Source organism: Schistocerca piceifrons, chromosome 3, assembly GCF_021461385.2.
Source record: "Schistocerca piceifrons isolate TAMUIC-IGC-003096 chromosome 3, iqSchPice1.1, whole genome shotgun sequence".
In the NCBI taxonomy this organism is placed as follows: domain Eukaryota; kingdom Metazoa; phylum Arthropoda; class Insecta; order Orthoptera; family Acrididae; genus Schistocerca; species Schistocerca piceifrons.
Genome location: NC_060140.1, coordinates 858,106,172 through 858,126,389, shown reverse-complemented (window position 1 = coordinate 858,126,389; position 20,218 = coordinate 858,106,172). Strand labels below are relative to the sequence as shown.

The 20,218-nt window shown below is 45.9% G+C and overlaps 1 protein-coding gene across 2 annotated transcripts in view; it reads left to right on the top strand.

Annotated features, from left to right (window-relative positions):
* Window positions 1–20,218, top strand: part of LOC124788929 (3-phosphoinositide-dependent protein kinase 1) — a 402,360-nt gene that overhangs the window by 339,055 nt on the left and 43,087 nt on the right. Inside the window, exon 1 of one of the 2 annotated variants that reach the window (XM_047256214.1) lies at window positions 8,952–9,187. The exons of the other annotated variant lie outside the window; for it this stretch is intronic. Coding sequence (XP_047112170.1) covers window positions 9,089–9,187 — 99 coding nt within the window. The 5' untranslated portion in view covers window positions 8,952–9,088. Of the gene's footprint in view, window positions 1–8,951; window positions 9,188–20,218 lie in introns of those variants that run through there. 2 annotated transcript variants of the gene reach the window in all.

Genomic DNA, 20,218 nt, shown 5'->3' with positions numbered 1-20,218 from the left:
TCCCAAGTAACTGAAGTTATTTACTTGCTCTATTTCCTCTCCCCCTGTGTTTATATTGCATTTTCTCCCCTTTCCTCCAATTACCATGCTTTTAGTTTTCTTCTTGTTAATCTTGATTCCATATTCTTCTAATTTTGTGTTTAGATCATCCAACATATGTTCCATCTCCGTTGCACTTTCTGCCATCACAACCATGTCGTCTGCAAATCTTATACACTCCGCTCTCCGACCCCCTATGCAAACCCCTCTCCTTCCATCAAAACTTTCACTAATAATTCCTCCAGATACATATTTGACAGTGTTGGTGTAGTATAATAAATTCAGTATATTAAAAATAAATAAAATCTTTCACAAATTCATCGTAACGTTGACTTATCACAAAACTTCATTTTATCGGGAACACCGTCAGTTCTTTTCCATTTTTTGGCCCTAAATAGACTCCCATGGGCTGCGTGTCATCGGTGCTGCAACCAAAAATCCCACCAGTATCGGAACTTAAAGACTACACACTCATATCGGCCGTTTTCGGTCTTTTTTTTCCTCATGCAATCCCCGCGCACACTGGGGGTCTTAACTATGTATTATCTCCACAGTTTATCTTCATAGACAGTTAGACATGCGCGTACCACGTGTGCTTGAAACTCTTCCTTGCGGTCCAGAATTTTGTTTCCATGGCACACTCCCACTACCGCTGCGCTTTCCTACTACTCCCAGCTCGTGCACTCTGATTAACACACACACACACACACACACACACACACACACACACACACACACACAGTGTGACGTTGGCGTCCACCGTGACGTGGAAACTGATATGTCAATGGGGGAAATATGAAATTTGTTTTTCTCACGCGAGCCAAGTAGCTATCATATCATAAGAAGACGTAAATAACTTACAAACTAAGATTAAGACGTTGTGGCGTCTCACTGCAAAACAAGATGCCCATCGAGTAACCGTGCAATCAGCGATCACATGAATGAGTATTTCGCAAACCGCAGAACGGGTTACATTTCGAAATACCTCTCATCCAGCATATCCATACATATTATAAAAATGTGTGTATATTTCCACATCTCCTCTTAAACCACTGCACTGATTTCTGTCACACATGGTACCCATATCCCTTTCCGTCAGACAAGAATCGCTGTGAGGGTAAGTACCATCTAGCTATCATTGTCCATGAGATATGACGTCATAAACAGTGAGGTGAGCGTGAAAAACTGCCGCATCATGCACGACATTTTAATACACTTGTTCTTTGCTACCGTAAGACACTCCTACAGCCGAGTCATCTTAAAGAGATCTCTGGCACCTGGCAGCGCTTTTGACAGCTTTAAACTGCTCTGTAAGTCTACAAAGCTATGGAGACGCTTATATAATCGCGTCGTAGACACGCGAAGCAGCTTGCTCCTAGCGTACAACTCCCTGGGTTCATCTTGCAACGAGTCTAGTGCACATATAAGATTTCGTTTCTAATAGAAAACTGGCAAAATGGGTGCCCAAGCATGCCGGGTTTGTCAGTTAGTACAGGTATAATCTACAGCTAACGATAGAGAAAGAAATTGTCTTTCAGCGTAATCATAATTGAGACATGTAGTGTAAGACTGACAATAGAGGGATTGTTTCTTCTGTGTAATATGTATTTGATATCAGTGAGGCTGTTCTATCGAAACCATGAACAAAATGACGTGTCGTAAAGTACCGAATATAAACTCTCTAAAAGCTTCTTTGGCGAGCGTATTAGGTACATTTTAAACGCTGCGGAATAGATTCATTATCTGCCGTTGTTTGTTACTTGCACGAAACTACTTTCCATACGAACAGTAAATTACAATTCACTGATAGAATTGTAGCAAACTACAGTTTGCCACATTAGAGTTTGCACACAAAACACTTGCACAGCCGTTTTTTAATAATAGTTTTCAAGTGTTTAGGATCCATATTCGCTAACTTAACAGCGGGAAAGGGCGGGTGCATCGTGGAGCGTATACAAAGGAGGGAATTCTGCATCTATATCGATACTCTGCAAATCACACATAAGTGCCTGTCAGGGAGTACATCGAACCACCTTCATAAGATTTCTCTATTATTCCAGTATCGAGCAGCGCGCAGAAAAAAGGAACACCTGTATCTTTCCGTGCGAGCTCTGATTTCCCTTATGTTGTTATGGTGATCTTTTCTCCCTCTGTAGGTCGGCGTCAACAAAATATTTTCGCATTCGGAGGAGAAAGTTGCTGACTGAACTTTCGTGAGAAGATTCCGCCGCAACGGAAAACGCCTTTGTTTGAATTACGTCCACTCCAAGTCCTGTATTTCTCCTCTATTTATCGACAATACAAATCTTGGAACTTTCTTGATGTACTCCTGCTATCTGCTAAGGATCCCACACCGCGCAGCAGTACTCCAAAACAGGACGGACAAACGTAGTGTAGGCAGTCTCTTAAATAGATCTGTTGCGTCGTCTGACTGTTTTCTGCCAATAAAACGCATTCTTTGGTTATCCTTCCCTACAACATTTTGTATGTGTTATTTCTAATTTGAGTTGTTCGCAATTGTAATTCCTAGGCATTTAGTTGAATTTACGGCCTTGACATTAGACTGATTTATCGTGTAATCGAAGTTTAACATATTCCTTTTAGCACCGATGTAGATGACCTCATACTTTTCGTTACTTAGGGCCAATTGCCAATTTTTGCACCATATAGATATATTTTCTAAATCGTTTAGCAATTTATTTTGATCTTCTGATGAGTTTACTAGACGATAACGACAGCATTATCTGTAAACAACCTAAGACCGCTGCCCAGCTTGTCTCCTAAATCGTTTATATAGACAAGGAACAGCAGAGGGCCTGTAACACTGCCTTGGGGAACGCCAGATATCACCTCTGTTTTACTCGATGACTTTACATCAGTTACTACGAACTGTTACCTCTCTGACAGGAAATCACGAATCCAGTCACATAATTTTGACGATACTCCATAAACACGCAATTTCACTATAAGCCGCTTGTGTGGTCAAGTGTCGAAAGCCTCATGGAAATTTAGAAATACAAAATCAATTTGAAATTCCTTTTTCAGTAGCACTCAACACTTCGTTTCTGTAAAGAGCTAGTTATGTTCCACAAAAACAATGTTTTCTAAATTTTTCTTGACTGTGTGTCAATAGACCCTTCTCTTCGAAGTATACATAATATTTCGACACAAAATTTGTTCCAAAAACCTGCTGCATGTCGATGTTAATGATATGGGCCTGTAATTTAGCGGATTACTCATACTATCGTTCTTGAATATTGGTGTTAACCTGTGCAACCTTCCAGTCTTTGGGTACGGATCTTTCGTCGAGCGAAAGGTTGTGTATGATTATTAAGTATAGAGCTATTGCATCAGCATACTCTGAAAGGAACGTAATTGGTATACAGTCTGGGCCTGAAAACTTGCGTTTATTAAGTGATATTAGCTGTTTCACTACTCCGAGAATTTCTACTTCGCCGGCCGCTGTGGTCTCGCGGTTCTAGGCGCTCAGTCCGGAACCGCGAGACTGCTACGGTCGCAGGTTCGAATCCTGCCTCGGGCATGGATGTGTGTGATGTCCTTAGGTTAGTTAGGTTTAAGTAGTTCTAAGTTCTAGGGGACTGATGACCACAGCTGTTCATTCCCATAGAGCTCAGAGCCATTTGAACCATTTTTCTACTTCAAAGTTAATCATGTTGGCATGTGTTCTTGATTCGAATTCTGGAATATTTACTTCGTCTTCTTTGGTGAAGGAATTTCAGAAGGTTACTTTTAGTAACTCTGCTTTGGCAGCATTGTCGTTGATAGTGTTTCCATTGCTAACGCGCAGAGAAGGCATTGATTATGTCTTGCCGCTAGCATACTTTACGTACGACCAAAATCTCTTTGGATTTTCTGCTAGGTTTCGAGACAAAAGTTGCGTTGTGGAAACAGTTATAAGCATATAGCATTGACGTCCGCGCTAAATTTCGAGCTTCTGTAAAAGATCGCCAATCTTCGAGATTTTTCGTTAGTTTAAATTTGTCATGTTTGTTTCGTTGTTTCTGCAACAGTGTTCAAATGGTTCAAATGGCTCTGAGCACTATGGGACTCAACTGCTTAGGTCATTAGTCCCCTAGAACTGAGAACTAGTTAAACCTAACTAACCTAAGGACATCACACACATCCATGCCCGAGGCAGGATTCGAACCTGCGACCGTAGCGGTCTCGCGGTTCCGGACTGCAGCGCCCAGAACCGCACGGCCACTTCGTCCGGCTGCAACAGTGTTCCTCTCCGTTTTGTGTACCAAGGACGATCAGCTCCGTTCTTTGTTAATATATTTGGTATAAACCTCTCAGTTGTCGTCAATACTATTTCTTTGTATTCAAACCACTTCTGGTCTACACTTAACATTGTTAATTTTGAAGCACTGGAGATTCTCTCTCAGGAAGGCGCCAAGTGAATTTTTATCTGTCTTTTTTGAAAAGGTATCATTTTCGTTTGTTTTTGGAGGAGGCTCTGCAAATGGTCGCAAGCTTGTTTGGCTGTAGCGAGAGTGTAACAGTGTGTTGACTATTAAGTGGCAGACACTCGGAGAAAGATGTCCTACATCTAGCGAGAACTGCTTTGAAAAACTGCAACACTCCCTCTTTCAGGACAGAAACCGTGAATATTCTTCAACCCACTACGTACTCTGTGAAGTTCCTTCAGACGAAATAGGCAGCGACGTACAAGCAGTCACTCCTGCCTCGTTCTCAGTCCGTGACATCAAATCCTCGATGAAGGGACGATGAGAAGCACCCTCTGCCACGTTCTTTAGTGATTCACGCAGTACTGATGTAGAACGCGGCCGCTGTGGTGCTTCGAACGACAGTATGAAATTCTAATAGGGTCGAGAACCGTACCAGCTATTTGGATGCGACGCATAAATCCAACTGCAGTATCTTAGCCTCCATATGCGGTCTGCATCTGTCTTTAAGAACAACAACGTAGTCAGGATCAAATGATTTCCACCTACCACTGGTGTAGTGGTCTGCCTGAACGTCTGTGTAAACGTGCGTTTGTTATGAACAGCGGACGTCCATCGCATAGTGCGATAGTGGGAGAGGATAAATATACAGGGTGGTCCATTGATAGTGACCGGGCCAAATATCTCACGAAATAAGCATCAAACGAAAAAACTACAAAGAACGAAACTCGCCTAGCTTGAAGGAGGAAACCAGATGGCGCTATGGTTAGCCTGCTAGATGGCTCCGCCATAGGTCAAAAGGATATCAACTGCGTTTTTTAAAAATAGGAACCCCCATTTTTTATTACACATTCATGTAGTACGTAAAGAAATATGAATGTTTCAGTTGGACCACTTTTTTCGATTTGTGATAGATGGCGCTGTAATAGTCACAAACGTATAAGTACGTGGTATCACCAGTGCGGACGGTATTTGCTTCGTGATACATTACCTGTGTTAAAATGGACCGTTTACCAATTGCGGAAAAGGTCGATATCTTGTTGATGTATGACTATTGTGATCAAAATTCCCAACGGGCGTGTGCTATGTATGCTGCTCGGTATCCTGGACATCAGTCATCCAAGTGTCCGGGCCGTTCGCCGGATAGTTACGTTATTCAAGGAAACAGGAAGTGCCGGGCGGAGTGTCCGAGCGGTTCTAGGCGCTACAGTCTGGAACCGCGCGACCGCTACGGCCGCAGGTTCGAATCCTGCCTCGGGCATGGATGTGTGTGATGTCCTTAAGTTATTTTGGTTTAAGTAGTTTTAAGTTTTAGGGGACTGATGACCTCAGCAGTTAAGTCCCATAGTGCTCAGAGCCATTTGAACCTTTTTTTTTTTTTTGAAACAGAAAGTGTTCAGCCACTTGTGAAACCTCAACCACGACCTGCAACAAATGATGATGCCCAAGTATGTGTTTTAGCTGCTATCGTGGCTAATCCGCACATCAGTAGCAGATAGATTGCACGAGAATCGGGAATCTCCAAAACGTCGGTGTTGAGAGTGCTACATCAACATCGATTGCACCCGTACCATATTTCTGTGCACCAGGAATTGCATGGCGACGACTTTGAACGTCTTGTACAGTTCTGCCACTGGGCACAAGAGAAATTACGGGACGATGACCGATTTTTTACACGCGTTCTATTTAGCGACGAAGCGTCATTCACCAACAGCGGTAACGTAAACCGGCATAACATGCGCTATTGGGCAACGGAAAATCCACGATGGCTGCGACAAGTGGAACATCAGCGATCTTGGCGGGTTAATGTATGGTGCGGCATTATGGGGGGAAGGATAATTGGCACCCATTTTATCGATGGCAATCTAAATGGTGCAATGTATGCTGATTTCCTACGTAATGTTACTACAAGATGTTTCACCACATGACAGAATGGCGATGTACTTCCAACATGATGGATGTCCGGCACATAGCTTGCGTGCGGTTGAAGCGGTATTGAATAGCATATTTTATGACAGGTGGATTGGTCGTCGAAGCACCATACCATGGCCCGCACATTCACCGGATCTGGCGTACCCGGATTTCTTTCTGTGGCGAAATTTGAATGATATTTGCCATCGTGATCCACCGACAACGCCTGACAACATGTGTCAGCGCACTGTCAATGCATGTGCGAACATTACGGAAGGCGAAGTACTCGCTGTTGAGAGGAATGTCGTTACACGTATTGCCAAATGCATTGAGGCTGACGGACATCTTTTTGAGCATTTATTGCATTAATATGATATTTACAGGTAATGACGCTGTAACAGCATGCGTTCTCGGTAATGATAAGTTCACAGAGGTACATGTATCACATTGGAATAACCGATAAAAATGTTCAAACGTACCTACGTTCTGTATTTTAATTTAAAAAACCTGTTACCAACTGTTCGTGTAAAATAGTGAGCCATATGTTTGTGACTATTACAGCGCCATCTGCACAAAGCGAAAAAAGTGGTCCAACGAAAACATTAATATTTCTTTACGTACTTCACGAATATGTAACATAAAATGGGGGTTCCTATTAAAAAAACGCAGTTGATATCCGTTTGACCTATGGCAGCGCCATCTAGCGGGCTAACCATAGCGCAATCTGGTTTCCCCCCTTCAAGCTAGACGAGCTTCGTTCTTGACGCTTATTTCGTGAGATATTTGGCCCGGTCACGATCAGTGGACCACTCTGTATATATTTTTTTTATTTTACCACGTAAAGAAACCTTTAATTGAAAAAGGTCTTTAGAGGTTAAGTTATACGACGTCAGAGCTGTTACGAGACTGGACGTTAGTTCTGGTTTTACAGCGTTGGAGAGCGCGTACTGGAAAACATAGGTGTACTTCGTACAGGTATCATCCGCCTGAGTCGCCCTGCATTGTGTTTGGGAAGGGCGCGCCGGGGTTCGATCCGTGCTGCTCCGTATTCGAATTCAGAGAGACTAAAGTTTTCTGCTGATGTGTGTGGCACGGACGCACAGCAAACGATTTTTATGAATCCTCTGGCTATAATCTTTGTAGCTTATTCTTCAACGATTATCGTTAGCTAATAAATATTTTGTTTCTTTGGTAGGAACGTCGGCAAACGAACGTGAACTGAGGAGATTGTAGTCTAAAATATTTTCTTCCATGTAAGAATGGGCTGAAGATAACTCGTGGCTTAAAACTCAGAGAAACCTTACCATTGCAGACATATAAGAAAGAAAACCTACTTGCCACCAAGATTTTTTTGCTTCAGAGTTTCACGCAAAGACCTCTAAATAATTGACGTTACCATGCACGACAATCCATTACAATATTTGTAAGTTGAAACAACTAGTACCCAGTCTCATTATATGATTACATGTGGATATCAAACTGTATATTTGAAATTGCAATAGGAAATAGTTCGGGTAATGGAGTGTGGTAGGACTAATTTTGGCGAAACTGGGGGAATTAGATTGAGAAATGAGGCTCTGAAAGTAGCAGAGGAGTTTAGCTGTGTCGGCACTGTATGGAAGTGAAATGTGCACGGCAAAGAGTAGAGACATGAAGAGAATAACGTTGTCGAAACGTCTTGTTTCAGAACATTGATAAAGAGAGGACGTGTAGAGTGAAGAGGTTATCGATTGAATCGAAAAGAAGAGATATTGTGATATTATGTGACCTTTTGTTGCAGCAGACATCCTGACGCGACTCGTAGTAGTTACTGAGGTGGTGCATGTGGTGGTAATTGATACGTTGGTGCCGGTAAATGTTACGTGGGAGTCTGTGTTCTATGGGAATGAGATCCCTCGTCTTCTGCAAAAACATGTGGTGTTGTGAAATGTATTACCCACGAAGAGTGTCTATAATTACTTCTGCAAATGTAGCTCTGTAGAGCACAAAAATTGTAAGAATTGACGGATTACTGTCATGCCGATTCTCTGTTCATATAAATAGTGCGCAAAGACGTCAAGTTTCTACATATGCAACACACAGGCCGTTAACTGGGTGTTATCACACAACTAGAAATTTTCAGACATTACTTAGCCCCATCGCGTGATTAATGAAAAGAACTCTGTTTCATCATTTTCCTTGAGTTTCAGAATACAATTTCGCTTTCCCCCGCAATCAAAAACTTCGTGACATCCGAGAGGGAAGGCAGTTAACTGCAGCACGGAGTGAGCTATTTCCGCACGCCACGTTTGCGGAACGGTTCGGGAAAGTGTTTATATCGGGGACCGGTGCCGCGATAACATAACGGGCGCAAGCATCCGCTGCTGCCATTGAGGGCGCGCCCGGGCTAGACTGCGGCCTTCTGTAGGTAGGTCGCGTCGCGTACTCGCGGTACTACCGCCTTGGTCGTAGCGGACCGCGGGGAGGGGGCGAGTCCGGACGTCGCGATTGGCCGCGGCAGCGCGCGGTGGGGGGAGCGCGTCACTGGCGGGGAGCTGGCGGCCCGCGGCGCGAGCCACGCGCAGTCTCGCGTTGGCAGCAGGCGAGAGCGGACAGCGACTCGTGGGGTTGAGAGGCTCGCGTCTGGCTCGCCGCTGCTCCGCTGTGACTGGAGTGGACTGTACGCTACATTATCGTGCACCGCGCTACCTAGCCGTCGGCTGGACACCACCATGAGTCCGGACGGGAGGACGCGCATCAAGCACCAGCCCAGGGGGATAGTGTCGGCCATCACGAGGTTCCTTAAGATCGGCACCATGGCCAAGAGGAAGGTAAGTTGTCCTGAAGTTTGTTACCGTTGTTTCGAGAGCTTTATTTGCTTTCATCGAGTAGTTCAGCGTGCAAAAATAGCTGTACATGGCAAGCTCCGGGACGTATTAACGCGAGACTATGGGTCTGTGCACTGAGACTTCATTTCCGTCCTCTGTAGGAAAACAGCATTACTTCAGAATGGGGAACCGTTAAGTTTTTACTTAAAGTGCCACATAAAATCAGGGGAGACGAAAGTAAAATGTGTAGCTTTTGTTTGCGTGATGTTGGTAAACATCGGAGTCAAGTACCAGTGTTGCCTCACAGTCTCTCTTTATAAAGTTTTATTCATGTTTTCACTTTCCTGTAGAGTGATCATTAATTCGGGTTTTCGTGAGCGGTCTCTACAGAGTTCCGGTAGCCGATCACGCAGAGCGCCGACATGGGCGGCGGCGGTGTTTACCTTGGATTTCGCTTACGCGAGTCGCGTGCGTTTCGCAACGCAGCAGCCGTTGGCGGCTCACTGGTGCGTAGGGTGCGTTGGCTGCGAGGGCGACCGACCGACCTCTGGCGCAGGCGGGTGCGTGAGTGCGTGCGTGGGGCCGCCACGCACGACCGCGTGTGCGTGCGCGCGGGCGTTGCTCCCGCCGGAAGCAGCCGACGCGTGTCTGGCTGTGCCGTGACCGACTTTGGCCCCTCTGTTGTTATTCCTGGCTGCGCGGCGAGGGCACGCTCGCTACCACATGGAGATCCGGTGTGCGTCGGTTTGGCGTCCTGTCCGGAGTTGCAATAGAACACTGTGTTTGTGTCATCGTCAAGGTAACCTGACGCTCCTTGATGCATTTGTACGCTTTCATGCAATAGGCATTTCAACACGTGTCAACTCGAATACTGTGTGTAGTCGAGGTTAGTGAAAACTTAATGCATTCAGCTTTGATTAGTGATGTAAACAAGAGCATTGCGTAATCGCCATGACTAAGATTTCAAATATTCAGGACTGCGAAATTTTTTTTTTTTTCGCCGCGGTGTTCTCGTTTCTAAGCTTCAGCCTTCTTAAGAAGCCGAATACATCAGGTGACAGTGGAAAGAATGGTTTTCAGAGGGAACTTAACTGACCTTGCGTTTTGTATAAATGATTTTTTAAAATGAATTCGTTAGGGTTATGCTACTGGTAAGTGCGTCGCTATGAACCTTCATATCTAAAAAGGTGAAGAGTCAAAACAGGACTGCAATATCGCAAAGTTCGTAACATTTTGAGCAGTAGTTGCTTGGCAGTGTAATGTAGCAGTAGTATCTCGTCTGGCAGATGACAAATTATTAAATTAACTTTGTGTTGCTGGTTGTGTGTGGAAACAAAATAAGCTTACCACTTCTGTAGCCGATCGGTAGAATATGGTGAAAAGATCTATACAAAGCACGACTGGGTAACAACCAGCACACATTAAACGGTTCAAAATACGATATGGCATCGTAGGTGCTGTTTCGTTGTACTTGTCCTCAGTTGTCGAAGATTCCTTGAGCGAGTCGCCGATGTACTGTGTATTTGGCTCGGGTGGGTCACGCAGCATATTCTCTCGTTTTCTTGGAGATATGGACGTGATGTTTTACAACGTACCACTGTGGTGCCACTTACAGAGTGCGATGGAAGTCGTGAACTGTTCACCACTGGTGCACGGAACTGGGTCGTGTCGTGCCTGCAGTTTGTACGGCACAGCCGTTTGCACAATCTGCGTGCCATTCCGTGCCGGAGAGTCCTTCCGTTGCACAACTGCAGCCGCGTTACGGGCTGGCGGTGGCGAAACGCCGCCAGGCGCGCTTCGCGTGTCGGCCGGGGTGGGTGAACGCCGTGACACGGCCGGCCGTGTTTTGCTGAGCCGAGCCGAAGAGATTGTGGGCCGCCTTATCTGACGTAAACAGCCGGCTCGTCCGACCTACAGCTGCCGTCTCTTAAGACTTGGGGGTCCGCCGTGGGGTATGTAGTTTGTGGCGGCCGGTTATTCTGCGGGAAGTCGCAACCGTGCTACCGAAGAGCGTAACGCGCGAGTAATAACACCGCGCTTCGTTTTTAAACCTTAATGTTAACGTTGAGTTTGATAATTACAGAAAACCTGGGAGTTTCCAAGGAAAGCAATCGGCGTTCGGTTTCCCGAGGTCAGAGTTCTTACGAGCAGGCACTTTCAGGCCAAGGCAGTGCTCACGTCTGTTGCGTGTAGTTATAGTCGGACAGATGGACTGTTGTCGCCTCTTCGGTTCGAGGCCACCGGTTATTGCCTCCGGTTTCTCTTCCGGTCTTGGTAACGACCAGTCGCCGCCACAACAGCCGTCGCGAATGCCGGCCTATGTTCGTGCGGAAATCTAAGAGCTCAATGTGGCGGTACTTCCGCGTCACTACGCCAGCTGATGGCCAGCATTGCCGGCTGTCTGGTGCTGGACTCGAGCAGTGCCGTTTCGTTATCACCGTGGCGGTTGGGAATTTGACATCTGAGGCAGTTGCCATTCCCCCCCCCCCCCCCCCCTTCCACCACCACTAAACAGCGTTGGTCGTTGGTCTGTAGCAAACGCTGCCAAACGCGCAGTACTGCTGTTGGCTGTGGCTCTGAGTTGGTTGTAGCCAGCCAGCCCAACAGGTTATCGGGTAATGAGCGCCAGGTCGTACCCGACAAGGCGACATTGAACGGGAGCAGGTCTGTTGTCACAGTGCGATTACTACGCACAGCTGGGAATTATTACCCTACGGGCGCTGTAAAGCACTCCCCGTGAAGCGCATTGCCTCACTGTCACCTAGTATTTGTTTACTAACAGCTGCTTAGTTGCCGGCGACATATCATTCATCATCATCAGCCAGTTCTATCACTTAATGATTCGGCCTCTGTGAGTCGGCATGTAACAAAGCATCCCAGTAAGGTCTTCCGTTTCTTCCGATCCTGAGCTTCCTGTTGCCAATTGAATCCCACTGTCTTTCTTACATTTGTCCAATCTGTCTGGCGATCTTCCTCCAGGTCTTTTTTGGTAAATTGGGCTCCAGTGTAGGACTTGTTTAGACCATCTACCATCGTTTGTTCGCGCAACATGACCAGTCCACTGCTATTTAAATGTATTCAATCTTCCCATTATGTCGGTGACCTTCGTTGTTCGTCTTATTTCAGCTGCTCTCTTCCTGCCTTTCTCCGTGTAGCCCAACATCGATCTTTCCATTCCTGTTTGGGCTATTGTTAGGTTCCTAACAATGAATCATTTAATGTCCATGTTTCACAGCAACAAGTTATTACTGGCAATATACAGTGGTCAAAAATAGATTTCTTCAGCTCAACCGACATTTTAGATTTCAAAATTGGAGTACCAGCCCAATGTAATTCGTCGTAATATTTCTGGTTTTAAATCTCCATTCATGTTTATCTGTTGACCCAGATAGATATATTCTGTGACTTCATAGTTGTGTACTTCCAACTGATATCCTTCCATAAGGTGTCTTCATTAATCATTATCTTGGTTTTTTCTATGTTCATTTTTAGTCCAGCTTCAGAGCACACTAGTACTTGAAGTTCTTTGTCATTTCCAAATAGTCCAATATCATCCACAAACCTCAAGTTGTTCATGTCTTTTTCCGATAACATGTATTCCGTTTTCTAACCAATTCAGTGTAGACATGGCTTTTTCTAAGACTGCTGAGAATAGTTTGGGAGGTATAGAATCACCTTGCTTTACACCGTTTGCAATGGGAAATCCATCAGTATCTTCGGCAACGCTCACAAAGGCTGTGGAGGTTTTGTAAATCTTATGTGGGATTTTGGTATAGCCCTGTTCTACTCCTTTTTCATTTAAAGCCGCAAGTATACGAGTAGCTCGGTGACTGATCGAATCAAAGGCCTCTTCAAAGTCTTTAAAAGCAAGGCAGGGGTAGATGGTACTCATTTGTTCTATTATTTCCCGCAGCGTGAAGATATGGTCAACTGTGCTAAATCCTGATCGGAAACCACCTTGCTCAGTGGGATGTCTGGTCGAGTGTAGTGCTCAGTCTTGTAGTCAAGATTCTAGTGAAAACTTTGTACACTATGGAGAGTGAGCTGATAGGGCTGTAGTTCCTTATATCTTTGGTACTACCTTTTTTGTGTGTTAGAATTATTTTGGCTTTATTCCAGTCTCTTGGTAATGTTCCACGGTGCAAACAACCTGAAAATACCTTAGGTAAATGCTTCATGGATTCCTCATCCATCAGCTTTAAAACATCGACTGGGAGGTCATCACTACCTGGAGCAGTCCCATTTTTTTCATATTGTCTATTGCATGTTTGACTTCTGATAGGAGTAACTCTGGAATTTGGGAGACAGAAGTACCAAATTCGTCTAGGATCAAGGTATCGTCATTGATTTTAAGGTATAGGTTAGTATAGAAATTTCAAATATATTAAAGTATATTTTCCTTGTCTGTAATTCGATCTTGATCTGTGTCTAATGCTGTTAGCTGATCCATTCCAATCATAAGCATTCGCTTGGCTTTAAAAGTAGACTTATTCTCAAGACTGGCTTTCAGCGTGTCTTCTTCATACTTCTTGAGGTCTTCTTTCATGCTCTTTCTCAGAGCTTTGCACAGCTCTGCATATTCTATCTTATCTTTGTATCAACTTTCATTCTTCTCTTGTCCATCAAACCTGTTGTTTTTATTTGTACGTGATGCACGATGAGAGAAAACGGCAACTAAAAAGCTCATAAAATATGCCGCAAACAGCGACAGAATTCTTAGAAACGTGCCATAACATACAGTAAAAATGTAATGTCTTACTGTGTTCGTATAACTACGCTATTTTCTGCATGTTTTAGATTTAAAGAACCCACTGATGATAGCGATACTTGTCGCCGAAACTAGTTTGGGGAATAAATAAACAAGTAACGAAGTTTTTTGCTTGAAAGCGGACTCACAATTCCCATATTGTTGTATGTCAGTCAGTGCTTGTTGTGGGCTGACAACAGAGCCATCTGGAGGAACACGCAGCTCCTAACGGGCAGCGGAGGGATGGTAAAGCCATCCAATCGGCTAATGAAGCTTATCGAAATAGTGTTAGTCATATGCGTAAAGGTTGTCTACTGCAGGAAGCAGCCTTAACATTTTAGTATGACGCGGCGACTGGTCATTTCTGTACGTGGCAGTGTGCATCTGATTATGTATTAGGCTGGTTAGGACAGCACACGTCGGGACCTATTGTTGGGCGGGCGAGCAGTTTTCGCATATGGTAGCGTTTAACACAGCTAAACATTGCAGACTACTGAGAGTTGCCAATCAAGTTGGGTTAAAGATCGCTGCGGCAGTGAAGTCGTTTGCATAGTAGCGGGGACGTGGCACGGAGCTGCAGCCAGTGAATGATGGGCGGGAGAGCTGAGTTGCTGGCTGCCTTTTGTGGACAGACAGAACCAGTGAGCCAGACACAGACGGGTTGGGGGAGGGGGGTCTGAGTCACGGCCGAGGAATGCCGCGGCCGCCGACACAGGAAATGGCGCAGCCGCCCACGCTTCCTGCCCTGTCCTGCACTTCCCTGCCCTCTGCCGGCTCTCCAGTGCACTACTGTTGCTCCCAGCCGGCCCAAACCGGGGTGGCGCGCAGTTTTGGGGCCCTGCTTCTCAGTCGTAGTCATCCCCCCTCCCCCCATTGTAACGGCACTGGGGTTTCTTGAGGACTAAATATAAGTTTGGGTACGGATGTGGACAGTGGCTTGTTTACCAACTGCAACAGCGTAGTCTCCAGAAAAGTTGTACATAAACTTCACGTAGTCAGCTATAACGGTTGTGGGAAGAGCTGCGGGTGTACGTCACTTTGTGATTCGATTAACCAAACCATCGAAGATTTCACGTTTCATTTCCTTGTTTCATGTATTTGTACACGGTCGTCTGTAGCAGCCGGTGGCAGATGCGTAACAGTTGCACTGGGCTTGGCAGGCGCAACTCGACAAATCGAATAACGCGATTTTATATACGTCTGCAGTAACGCCTCTGTGTTCTCGCAGCTGTGTGCAACACTTACCCTATTGACCTGCAGCGGTTTCCGCTTCACAGATGGAAGCTGGCAACAGAAGTGCCAGGTGTTGGCGCCGTTTTTCGCCGACTCTACAGCAGCTGGTGTTTGCGAGCGTGGTACTGAAGTTCGGGGTTCGGTTGTTCATAGGAAACCGAAAAAGCCTGTTTTCCGTGTAAAACTGTGGAAGCCCACAGAAACGTTGTGGAAGGTACTTTTTTCCTAATACGCAACGTAGAATTATGTACACAAATACGTTCACATGTAAGATTTTTTTGTACAGAAAATTTCGGGGGTGATGCATTTTTACAGGATTAGTTATGCGGAAGAGTTGGATCAATAACGATACTACTTTGTCAAGACTGAGATGGTGTGTCATATTTCTCGTTCGTGCTGTAACTTCCATGTTGAGAAGAATTACATAATAGTGGTTTTGAATGAATCACGTAATTGCCAAAGTTAGTGGGAATAACAATCGCGGGTAACATACAGGGTGTTTCAAAAATGACCGATATATTTGAAACGGTAATAAAAACTAAACGAGCAGCGATAGAAATACACAGTTTGTTGCAATATGCTTGGGCAACAGTACATTTTCAGGCAGACAAACTTTCGAAATTACAGTAGTTACAATTGTCAACAACAGATGGCGCTGCGGTCTGGGAAACTCTATAGTACGATATTTTCCACATATCCACCATGCGTAGCAATAATATGGCGTAGCCTCTGAATGAAATTACCCGAAACCTTTGACAACGTGTCTGGCGGAATGGCTTCACATGCAGATGAGATGTACTGCTTCAGCTGTTCAATTGTTTCTGGATTCTGGCGGTACACCTGGTCTTTCAAGTGTCCCCACAGAAAGAAGTCACAGGGGTTCATGTCTGGCGAATAGGGAGGCCAATCCACGCCGCCTCCTGTATGTTTCGGATAGCCCAAAGCAATCACACGATCATATCCCCATATGCGCCAGTTCTGTTTATTGACGAAGCCGTCCAGGTAAAAATTAGCTTCGTCAGTAAACCAAATGCTGCCCACATGCATATCGCCGTCATCAATCCTGTGCACTATATCGTTAGCGAATGTCTCTCGTGCAGCAATGGTAGCGGCGCTGAGGGGTTGCCGCGTTTGAAGTTTGTATGGATAGAGGTGTAAACTCTGGCGCATGAGACGATACATGGACGTTGGCGTCATTTGGACCGCAGCTGCAACACGGCGAACGGAAACCCGAGGCCGCTGTTGGATCACCTGCTGCACTAGCTGCGCGTTGCCCTCTGTGGTTGCCGTACGCGGTCGCCCTACCTTTCCAGCACGTTCATCCGTCACGTTCCCAGTCCGTCGAAATTTTTCAAACAGATCCTTTATTGTATCGCTTTTCGGTCCTTTGGTTACATTAAACCTCGTTGAAAACTTCGTCTTGTTGCAACAACACTGTGTTCTAGGCGGTGGAATTCCAACACCAGAAAAATCCTCTGTTCTAAGGAATAAACCATGTTGTCTACAGCACACTTGCACGTTGTGAACAGCACACGCTTACAGCAGAAAGACGACGTACAGAATGGCGCACCCACAGACTGCGTTGTCTTCTATATCTTTCACATCACTTGCAGCGCCATCTGTTGTTGAAAATTGTAACTACTGTAATTTCGAAAGTTTGTCCGCCTGAAAATGTACTGTCGTCCCAAGCATATTGCAACAAACGGTGTATTTCTATCGCTGCTCGTTTGGTTTTTATTGCCGTTTCAAATATACCGGTCATTTTTGAAACACCCTGATCTGTGTAGCTGTGTGTTGGGAGAGTCCCACACGTACAAACACGTGGGCCTTGACTCGGAACGGGCGCGGTCCTCTAGTTGTTTGGTTCTGCTCACGGCTGGGGCTGCCCCCTGCAACGCGGCGTGTTTTCCGTTCGGTCTCACAGGACAATAGGCGGCGGCCACGATAGGGGCGCAGGTAGCCACCATTGTGTGTGCGCTCTGCATCGGCGCCGCGCGAGTAAACCACCACCTCGCCGCAGCACGCGTTGCTCCGTGGCGGACACCAGACCACTCGTAATCTGGAAAACACTGCTGCGGAGCACACGGTCGAATTTTCGGGCTGCAAGGTCAATTTTCAAAATGCTCATTACTTTGTCATAAAAACGAAGTATGTATATGTTGGTACTGAGTGGTCGCTTTTGCTTAAATAGCGATACTGCGGCTAATATGAACACGGAAAGGTAGCACCGTTGGTTAGTTTGCCGTTTATTGCTAGGTCAGAGGATGTCCGCAGCTCGTGGTCTATTGGCTAGCGTGGTTACCTCTGGGTCATGGGGTCCAGGGTTCGATTCCCGGGCGGGTTGGGGGATTTTCTCCGCCCGGGGACAAGGTATTTGTGTTGTCTTTATCTCATAATTCGGGAAGTGGTGAGATTGGAAATGGAAAGATTCGGAACTTCTACGGGTGCTGATGAGTGCGACACACACACACACACACACACACACACACACACACACACGTTTCACAAGCTGCGACATGGTCGCGAACTGAACGGTGATCCAGAAGGGGTAGAATAAATTCATTTCCGTCTATAATCTCTAATTTGTTAGGTTCTGAGACTTCAGGTTTCGGCCAGGAATGACTATCTTCAAATCTGTTTTAAAAATATGGTCTTAATACAATGGAGCCATTGCGGCGTCGTCAAAAGATAAGCACAGAATCAGCTCAGCATCGTCACACACAAATAGAATATAGTATGTACGAGTCCACAATCAGATTTTCACTGTGCAGCGGAGTGTGCGCTGATATGAAACTTCCTGCAGATTAAAACTGTATGCCGGACAGAGACTCGAAGTAGGGACCTCTGCCTTTCGTGGGCACGTGCTCAGCGGACTAACATAGCCAATCACGACTCACGATCCGTCCCCACAGCTTCAATTCTGGCAATACCTCGTCTCTTACCTTCCAAACTTCGTGGTTTTAATCTGCCAGGAAGTTTCATATCAGCGCACACTCCTCTGCAGGGTGAAAATCTCTTTCTGGAAACGTCCCCCAGACTGTGGCTAAGCCATGTCTCCGCCATATCCATTCTTCCAGGAGCCGTAGTTCTGCAAGGTTTGCAGGAGAGCTTCAGTGAAATTTGGAAGGTAGAAGACGAGGTACTGGCAGAATTGTAGTTTTTGAGACGGGTCGTGAATCGTGCTCGGGTAGCTCAGCGGTAGAGCACGTGGCCGCGAAAGACAAAGGTCCCGAGCTCGAGTCTCGGTCCCGCACACAGTTTTAATCTGCCAGGAAGTTTCATATACTACTCATTTTGTTAACAGCGCCGCTGTTCAAAACAAACAGTAGCGCTGTTAACAAAATGACTCTAGTATATACGGTATTTCATTTGTCACGATAGTGAGCTGATTTTTTATCTTTTGACTGTGCCAGAGCGGCTCCATTGTATTAGGACATGTTATTAAAACAGATGTGAAGTTGGTCATTTCTGACTGAAACCAGTAGTCTGAGGACGTAACAAGTTTGAGATTATAGACGGAAATAAAAAAGCTAGTTTCTTCGCGTGGCCGTCCTCCGTAGCAAGCACAGAAGTATTTGTTTTGTAAATAAAATCGCCATCTCTTGCTGCACTGAGATTTGTTCTGCGTGTTGTGCTAACTCGTGGCGCCAGCACGGCCGCAGGCACCACGGATGAGTATTTGGCCGCAGCAGAGCGCTACGTTGGTCCCGCTGGCCGTGTACCGACGTGTCGGCGGGTTTGCCCCAGTTGCGGCCGGCCTTGGAAGGCCGCGCAGCGCCCTGCCGGGTTGAACGCTCCGGCCAGCTCCAGCCCGCTCTGCCCACGCCGGCCGCCACGACACGTGGCCCGCTGCCGTGCTTCAGCACACTCACACTCCACACCTCGCCCTGTGCAAGTCCAGCCGCCCACTGTAAGTGGTGGTGGCCCTACACGTCACCCGACCGACGGTACACAGCGGCAATACTGCCGTGTCCGCTGCTACTGGCTGCCCTCGATGGGTTTCGGCCGTACACGCGAGGGTGCTGCCGCCCCAGCCGGCTCTGCAGTTCGCTTGATATGCCGTTGTTACGGCAGGTCAGATGGCCAGTTTTTCAGACTCTTGCAGCGGCTTTCTTCAGAGTATTTTTTTATGTCGTTGCAAGTACAAAAATTTTTTTTCTCCAGACGCGTTTCGCTTTGAGGTAAAGCATCAGTGGTTTGTAACTAAGTTATTTATTTTTTTGATTTGCTTCAAGTGCGAAATACAGTTCGTTAACAATATGTCGCTTTGTACTTACGGTGAATTCCGCTTGATTTCTCGCTTGCATCGAGAAATGGCGCCTGCTAGCTCATCGTTTCTGTTTTCCTTCTTTACCCTAGTAGTTCTGGTCTAATTTTTTGTTGTTATGCAGCGCTGTGCACTTAACGTTTTGCACGACCACACTTTTTCGCACACCACTGTTTACTGGCCGTTCTTATACTTCTAAGTATGAAAACATAATAAACGGTGGTGCCCGAAAAACTGTGGTTGTGCAAAACATAAGTGCATAGCGCTGCAGAACAAAACATTAGACCAGAACTTACCAGGGTAAAGAAGGAAAACAGAAACGATGTGCTAGCAGGCGCCATTTCTCGATGCAAGCGATAAATCAAGCGGCAGTCGCCGTAAGTGCAAGTACATATTTTGTTAACGAACTCTTTTTCGAGATTAAAGCAAATCAAAATGTAAATAAATAAACTACAGACCACTGATGATGGTTTACCTCAATAAAGCGAAACGCGTCTGGTGGGAAAAACGCGCATTTTTGTACCTGCAACGACAGAAAAGTACCCTTCAGAGGTGTAAACGAACTAAGGACAACATGGGCACACAAATGAATTCTTACAGTACCGCGCGGATTATTCGCGCCACTGAACGTCTTAACTCTGTAATGCACATTTCCACAGCAGTGGACAGCTGTTGTGTGGCGTCTTCGGCGTTTTCACCCACTTCTGATACCACAAATGCACGCAGTTCACTCGACATTGTAGTGGTGCATTTCCAGCCTGAGCACTGATTGAAAACGTCGAAGCAA